This window comes from Pteropus vampyrus, unplaced genomic scaffold (assembly GCF_000151845.1).
Source record: "Pteropus vampyrus isolate Shadow unplaced genomic scaffold, Pvam_2.0 Scaffold8, whole genome shotgun sequence".
In the NCBI taxonomy this organism is placed as follows: Eukaryota; Metazoa; Chordata; class Mammalia; order Chiroptera; family Pteropodidae; genus Pteropus; species Pteropus vampyrus.
The window spans coordinates 15,652,801-15,660,554 of record NW_011888789.1 but is presented as its reverse complement, the minus strand read 5'-3'; the positions used below and the strand labels follow the sequence as shown (position 1 = coordinate 15,660,554).

General features: G+C 40.3%; 1 protein-coding gene across 1 annotated transcript in view; it reads right to left on the bottom strand.

The window, feature by feature from the left end:
- Positions 1-778: 778 nt before the first annotated feature.
- Positions 779-7,754, bottom strand: part of HGSNAT (heparan-alpha-glucosaminide N-acetyltransferase) — a 31,417-nt gene continuing 24,441 nt past the window's right edge. The window contains exons 15-19 of the mRNA XM_023520103.1: positions 7,002-7,088; positions 4,939-5,016; positions 4,228-4,298; positions 4,022-4,134; positions 779-3,256 (exon numbers count right to left, since the gene is read on the bottom strand). Coding sequence (XP_023375871.1) covers positions 3,075-3,256; positions 4,022-4,134; positions 4,228-4,298; positions 4,939-5,016; positions 7,002-7,088 — 531 coding nt within the window. The 3' untranslated portion in view covers positions 779-3,074. The remainder of the gene's footprint in view (positions 3,257-4,021; positions 4,135-4,227; positions 4,299-4,938; positions 5,017-7,001; positions 7,089-7,754) is intronic.

Below are 7,754 nucleotides of genomic sequence, written 5' to 3'. Positions count from 1 at the left end.
TTGAATTTAGAAGTATATGTAGCCTAAAGGAAAACAGTATTTTGGAACTAATGCCCAACAAATACTGATTACCAAGAGGAAAATGTTGGCTTGCTGCTCTGGTGAAAAGAGATTATACAAATATGTAACCAAAGACAAACACTGGTGATGTGATTTCCCACCTAATTTTACACTCCCTCTGCTCCCAGAAGAGGTAACCACCATCTTCCACATAGCCATGGACTTGGTCAATCCGAGTTCCCTTGTCACTGCTGGTTTTGCAAGTCCAGTGAGGCACTTGTAACCAATGAGACACAAGGGGAAGGCAGCTGAGGCTTCTGGGGGCTGGGGGGTTCTTATTAATATGAGATACACAGTGGGGATGCCCTCTCTTTCCATTGAGTGTCTTGTTTGCCAAGTGTGGGTGGCACTCAAGACAGCAGTCATCTGACAGCCATCAAGTGCTGTAGCCAGCCTACCTCAGGACCTTCATGTGAGACAAGTCTTCCTAATAACCCAGCTGAATCAAGATTTCCTTATGTTTCAAGACAGCTTTACTGATATACTCCCTAATCTGAGAGATGCATCTGAAAACTCACCTGGAGAGGCCCAGCCTGCTCTACTAGTTGAAACAGGATCACACAGCTGTGAACACCCATAATGACTCATTGCAAGGGAAGGGCAGCAGCAGGTTTCCTCAAAGATGACTGTCCCCATACACATTAGCTCCATGAACATTTTCATGGGGCATTCCAGATGCTAATTTTACCGGCACATATATCAAAAAAACAACCACTTCTTTGCTTTAAGAAATTTTATTTAGCGCCTGCTATGTATGAGGCGCTGTTTGTACCACGAAGAATATGCAGATGAACAAGGGATAACTCTTGCCCTTAACAAGCAATATTAAACAGTCTAGTGTGAGAAACCAGACATGTATATAAACAGCTATCATACAGGTCATAAAGTGATGGATGCCATGAGATTGATCCCAATAAGATACTTTAAGAACCCAAAGAAAGAAAACACTATTTTTGGATGAGAATAAGAGATTAGAGAGATGCCTTAGAAGTCAGGGGTCTTAAGTGACAGGTCAAATGTAGGTAGCAGAAAATTAAGAGGAAAAAGTAAACCAGGAAGACAATAATCAGAATCAGAAGTAGGAGGTCCTGGCTAAATGATGGAGGTGGGAGGAATCTGGTTGGGCTGGAATAAGTAGGGTGGGTATAGGGGCTGGGCTCGTCTGAGGATGGTTTTGCTTGTATGACAGGCAAAGCTGTTTCAACTTCAATGTAAGTTTTTATAAAGAGGTGATTTGCTCTGAGCTCTGCTTGATAAAGCTTAATCTAGTAGCAATGGATAGTGACTTTATAGAAGGAAAGACTGAGGGAAGGAGGCCAGTTTAAAAAGAACTACGAGTCGACTGGAGTAATAAGGTAGTGGCAGTGAGAACAAAGAAGATATAGGAAAAGATGAAAACAGAATTAACGAGAACTGGCAATGACTAAATATAGAAAAAGTGGAGATAAATGAGGTAGGTGGGTGAAAGATGTTGGCAGTTTTATACCTAGAGACCAGAATGATCCATTTACAGAGCTAGGAAAATCCAAAGAGGAAAAGCTTTGAGTTTGAGAAAAGAAAAGAGGGAAGAGGTGAGCCTGGATGCTGGCAGATATGCAGGTGGAGGGCTTCAGCAGGCAGTTAAAGTTGGGATGAGAGCTGAGGGTAGAGGTCTGAGCTGGAAACACAGACCGGGAATTCGTCCACGCAGTGGCAACAGTCGAAGCAATGCTGAGATGGCCCTGGCTCCCCGCAGAAGGATGCTCTAAAGTACAAGCTATTGTCACATTTTCCTTAAATATGGAATTCTCACGGAAAATTCATAAGTATGATGATGCATCATAGGAAAAGCGCTGTTTCTCTTCGTGTGTTCTCCCAGCCTCACTTCTGAGAAACGACTTCTTCTGTTTTGTGATTCCCAGCTGGAAAGGAGCCTCCATTGTGGAGGGTCATTCTGAAAAGACTTACTCCAATGAGAGTTTTTAAAACTTTTCATTATCATTTATTTTGAAGAGTTTTCCATAATAAAATTATTTTTCTAAGGATTTCAGAAAAGTTACTGATATATCCCACCTCACTGAGCCTAAGAGTTGGAAGGCATCTGAGAGGTCATCACTATCTCCCTCATTTCACAGATGAGGAACCGAGACCAAGATAGGCCAAGGGACTTGCCCAGCATTTTACACGGTAAGGATGGCAAAGCTGAAGCCACAAGCAAGAAAGATGGTGTGCTTTTTTCTCTTCCGCAGCTATGTCCCTGGGTACCAGCTACCATCTAGATACAGAGAGAGAAAGATAGACAAGTAAGTAGGTAGATGGTTAGAAAATAATAGAGAAGAGAGAGAGAGAGAGAGAGAGAGAGAGAGATGATTGATAGGTAAATCGATAGGTACATAAGTAGATAACTAAGCAAAAGTGGCTGGGAATGACATCTATATTCCAACTTTTTTTTTCAAGTGGGGGAAAAGGAGAAAGTGGCTTTTGATAGAAAGGCATTTTTTTGGATCCACCAATGCCTCGTAAACCTGAAAAGGAAATTACTCTGACTTTCTTGAAATATTAGACCTCACTTAACTAAAAAATATAAGACTATGTTACTACACATCACATTCCATAAACTTTATAGTCGGCCACAACAGAAATGATGGTATTCTTGGCTGGTATGTGTAGACATAGAAAGGCAGTTTGCAAGAAAACAAGATTGATAAGAATCAGACCTTAAATTGTTTTATCCGTTACACAAGCAAAATGCCTATGTTAATTCCCTTTTGAAAAGTTAATCAAGAAATCCTTAGACTGAAGTTCCAAGTCCATCCATTTACATAGAAGATGGAGAAAAAAGACAATTACATTCCAAATTTGTAAGTCTCAAACACACAGAAGTTCTGATGAGCCATGTCACAGTCAACCAGCCTGAGTGCAACAGCATCTTCCCCAACAATCTGGAAATGTACATCCTATCCATTTTATCATTAGTGATTTCTTTTACTAAAGGCCCACTAGAGTCTGCCAGCGACACACGTCAGCTAGAGTCATCAGATTTTCCAAAAAACCTTCTTTTTATAGAGAATGTAGGCAATGAGCACCCAGACAGCAGTGGCAACAATGTTCTGAATGAGATGCTCTTTGTGCGATTGGTTGTCCTGCAGCCTCCACTGGAAGGGAAAGTAGTTGTGGAAGACCTCGTGGCCCACGTACACCAGAATAGAATTCATTCCTGAGGAAGAAACATAGACGATGTTTTCCTGAGTCACATCTGATCATCTATTTAATTCTAGAAATTTGATTTTAGTTCAGTGGAAAAACAAAAAGCACACACTTACATTATTGGCTACTGCCAAAAAATAAGTGATGCATATCTTAGACACTCAAGTGTCAACTATATCAAACAATTACTAGAAAATATTCACTTTATGATAGTATTCTTGAATACTAAATCTGAAAGAAAAGCCAAAATTATTAACTTAGATTTTCTCACAGAAAACTTGAGGTCCAAAGAAAGGGACTATTACTAGAATCAGAAGGCTGAAATAAGTCATTGAAATTGTCTGGTTTATTTCTCAGTCTCCAGGTAGAACTGCATTTAAACCAATCCGTTTGTCTCTTGATGTTTCTTATGCACCACCTAAAAGGCAGTGCATTTACATTAAGAAAGAAAGTATGGCACCATTCCTGAAGCATTAGAAACTGGATGATAGGCCCCGAGTCGATTCTGATCCTCTGCAATTTGGGATTCCCTGAGGAAACAAGTGGAGCTCGTTTATGACCCCACAACATTAATGGGTAAAATGAGGTGGACTGCTTTGGAACAGGCCAGGGACGTCCTGCATGGCCTGGGACAGCGCGGCCCCTGCAGCTCTCTCCCTTGGCATGCTTCTTGGAAACAAGCCACCAGGGCCCTGGCTCGAGGCTCTCAGCTCATCTCTGGGCCAGTCTACTTGGTCACCATCGCTGACTCCCACTGGGGTTAGAGGTGACCTACCTGGGTAAAAGAATGGGGCTCCTGACCACAGTCCCTTCACATCCACAACAGGGTACAGGATGAGCAGGATGAAGAAGGCAAAGGAGCTCAGTGTGGTGACGTACGAAATGGACCTAGGAGGAGAATGATGTGCTTCAGCGCTCCTGAGAGAGCATCCCAGGTGGGCACAATCAATCACCGTTAAAATGACAGTTTTCTATACCTACCAGAGATTTTTGTTTACTGGAATAAAGCCTTCGTTTTCAGAAATTTTCGTGAAAGCAACAGACATAAGCCCCTATAAAGAGGGAGAAAGATGTTAAAGTTTTTTATATTATCTCAAAAAACGTTTATGTTCCCAAACTGAAAACTGAAAAACATTAGTTATTTAATTGTTCAGGGATGGCTAAAAATTGTCTTACATTTTATTCTTTTAACTGGAAAAATATTTTTAAGATGTATAACAAAAATATTCTCCAAAAAGTATTGTTTCAGCATTCCTCAGAGTTAAATGTAAACTAAATGATAAATCAGAGTGAATCTTGAGAGGAAACATGATGGCAAGATCAAAGGTAAAATGAACACTCAACTCTTTTGTAACCTGTAAATCTGGAAGCTGGTGTGTGGAAACCTGTTATGATTGGCCTGATCCTTCTGGTATGGTTCCCCACAAGAACTCATACCTTGATTCCATTTGTTCATGTATTTTTGGCTGGCAAACGCTGACTTATTTATAAAGACATTCTCCTAAGAAAATAAACCTGAGAATTTAGGTGCAAAGATTTGTTCCTCTCTGTTATTCAAATGAAGAATGCTACCTGTTGTGAAGAGGTGACAGCTGACACCTATCAGTGTTGCTAAACATTTTTTTCTTTTCTTTTAAGTATGCATGTGTGAAGAAAGGGGATTTATTTTAGTGAGGAACCTCAGTTACTTACTAGAAAACAACTCCAGGCAGTAAATCTGATCAGGATGTCTTTGGTCTGATCTTTGTAATACAAGAGTATTTTTCCTGCCTGGAAAAGAAAATGCAGTATGACCAAGAGAATTGCCTAATGTATATTCTTACTTCATATCCACCCATTGTCTTAATCACTGAACAGACTCATCTGCCAGGCACACTGACAGACACTGTGATTACGAAGAGGAATGAGACGTTACCACTGCCCTTGACTAGTGGAGAGAGTGAGAGGCACGTGGGACCACTTGGCAGGAGGGAGACGTTAGAGAAGAAGTGCAGCGGAGTTGAGGCTAGAGCACGAAGCAGGAAGATGATTCAGATGGAGTGGAACAGCATGCACAGAAGCAAGTCCAAATGGGTGGAAAAGCCCAGCACCCCTGAGGTGCTGCAGGTAATTCAAAAAGGCTGGTGGCAGACAGGTAGGCTTGCAGGTCTCACTGGAAGGCACAGGATTTTTCTCATAGGTGATGGGGAGCCAAGGAAAATCACCCCCTGCCCCAAGAAAAGGAACAAGGGACCGGTTCAGACTGGCCTGCTAGATGGTCTAGTCTGGCAGCAGTATAGAAGAGGGACAAGAACAGGGTAGAACTGGAGGCAGGGAAACATTTCAAAAAGAGCAATTTTGCATAAAAATCCCCTCAAATTAGGAATTAATTACTGAAAACAAAGTATAAGGAAGTATTAATTATTTGTAACAGCTAAATTTTATGAATGTTTTCTATGTGCCAGTTCTTAGACCTTTATATGAATTTAGTTATTTAATCCTCTCAACACCTTTATGAACTAAGTGCTGCTGAAGCACAGAGGGGTCAAGTAACATGCCTGAGGTTACTCAGCTAGTAAGTGGCAGAGCTGGGTTTGAAACCAGACAGTGCGCACTGGGTCTGCACTCTTCAATTAACCCCGATGCTGGGCTGCTCCTGCAGGTGCAGATTCACCTAGAGAGCATGTGTAGGAATTAAACGAATAAATGTAAAAACACAATGTAAACTATAAACTGCTATAAAGGCAGTACTTCTGAATATGATATTAATCACTAAAATGTATATCCTTTAGACCTGCACTATCCAATATAGGAGTCACTAGCCACGTGCAACTACTTAAAATTAAATTTAATTAACATAAAAAACTCGATTCCTTAGTCATACTAGCCACAGTTCAAGTACTCAGTATAGATACAAGATATTTTCATAAAGCGTTCCATTAGTGCTGCTTTACACGAATTTTCCTCTCCCAGCGAGCTCCGTTCAAATAACAGTTTCGAACACCAATAAGGAGAACTTTAGTTAGAAAATCTAGGCCAGGGGTCTCCAACTCTCGGGCCATGGACTGCTACTGGTCCATGGCCTGTCAGGAACCAGGCCACACAGCAAGAGGTGAGCGGCTGGCCAGCAAACGAAGTTTCATCTGTATTTGCAGCCACTCCCCAGAGGTAGTATCACCACCTCAGCTCCATCTCAGATCATAAGGCATTAGATTCTCATAGGAGCACTGGTCCATGGTGCCAAAAAGGTTGGGGACAGCTAATCTAGATTGTTTAGAATTTAAACAAAATTGTATGTGAGATAAACCAAGAATAGTCTGTATTGACTTTGGCATAAAATATGCATAACCTGAAATAATATAAAGGGCACACAAAAGAAATGTGACAAGTGACATGGTGACTTCCCAACGTCACCAGTACCCAAACACTTTGCATAGTCCAGCAGGGAAATCTTTTATCCAGAAACTGCTATGCCTCCATTTCTAAGATAGGCCATGTAAATAATAAGAATGCTTTTGAGAATATAGAAATTATACCTAATTCTTCAAATGTGCTGAATTTTAGCAACTTCTAGTTTTGACAATCAAATATAAATGGAATTTATTGATTCATTACTAATTCAAAAAATTATTTCATTAAAATAGCTATTTAAATATGAAATAATTTTTTGGAACTTCCAAATAGCTATTTTAATGAAACAATTTTTTTGGATTAGTGATGAATTAATAATCACAAACTGTCAGAAAAAAATGTATCCTAATGAAATGAACAAATACCTGAACTCCTAAAAATGCCATCACAATGGAGTTGATGGTCCCGAGGATTCCTTCTGGATCGTAGGCCACCTTGGTATGATAAAGCACCTTAACAAAACAGAACGAGAAGGCAGCACTCACTCAGTGATCAGAAAAATGCACACAAAAAACTTGCAGACTAAATACAAATTTGAATATACTCCAGTATTTGATGTGTTTTGCTTCAGCTGAAGAAATTCACTGTCAACCTGGGGATTATAGGCAGAATATTTCTAGCCAAGAAAGTGTGTGGTGTGTGATGCTTCAGAAGGGAACACAGAGCCCAAGGATAAGCCATGGTCTGGCACAGCCATTTTAAATTCAGGTGGCTCAGGAGACACGCCCAGCAACACGATGCATCTCTAATCAGTTTCAAATACTATGTATAATACCATCATAATTTTTAAGTTTATTCTTTTTGGTCAATCCTATTGTAACACAACAGCTTCCTATCTTTTTTTTTTTTTTTTAGGCGAGGCAACCCTTGGTTGACCTCACAGATTGCAAGGACCTTGTCAGTTTATAATCCCTTATTTTTTACTTTTTAAGCCTACAGCATCTGGTCTTCCTAGGTGGTCTCCAATTCAAGTACTAACCAGGCCCAATCCTGCTTAGCTTCTGAGATTAGACGGGATCAGGGTTGTAGCATGGCCATAGACTCCTACTTTCTTTTAAGGCAAATAACATTTTTTAAAAGTCTGTGTTATTTTATTACAAAATAAACATTATTGTAGA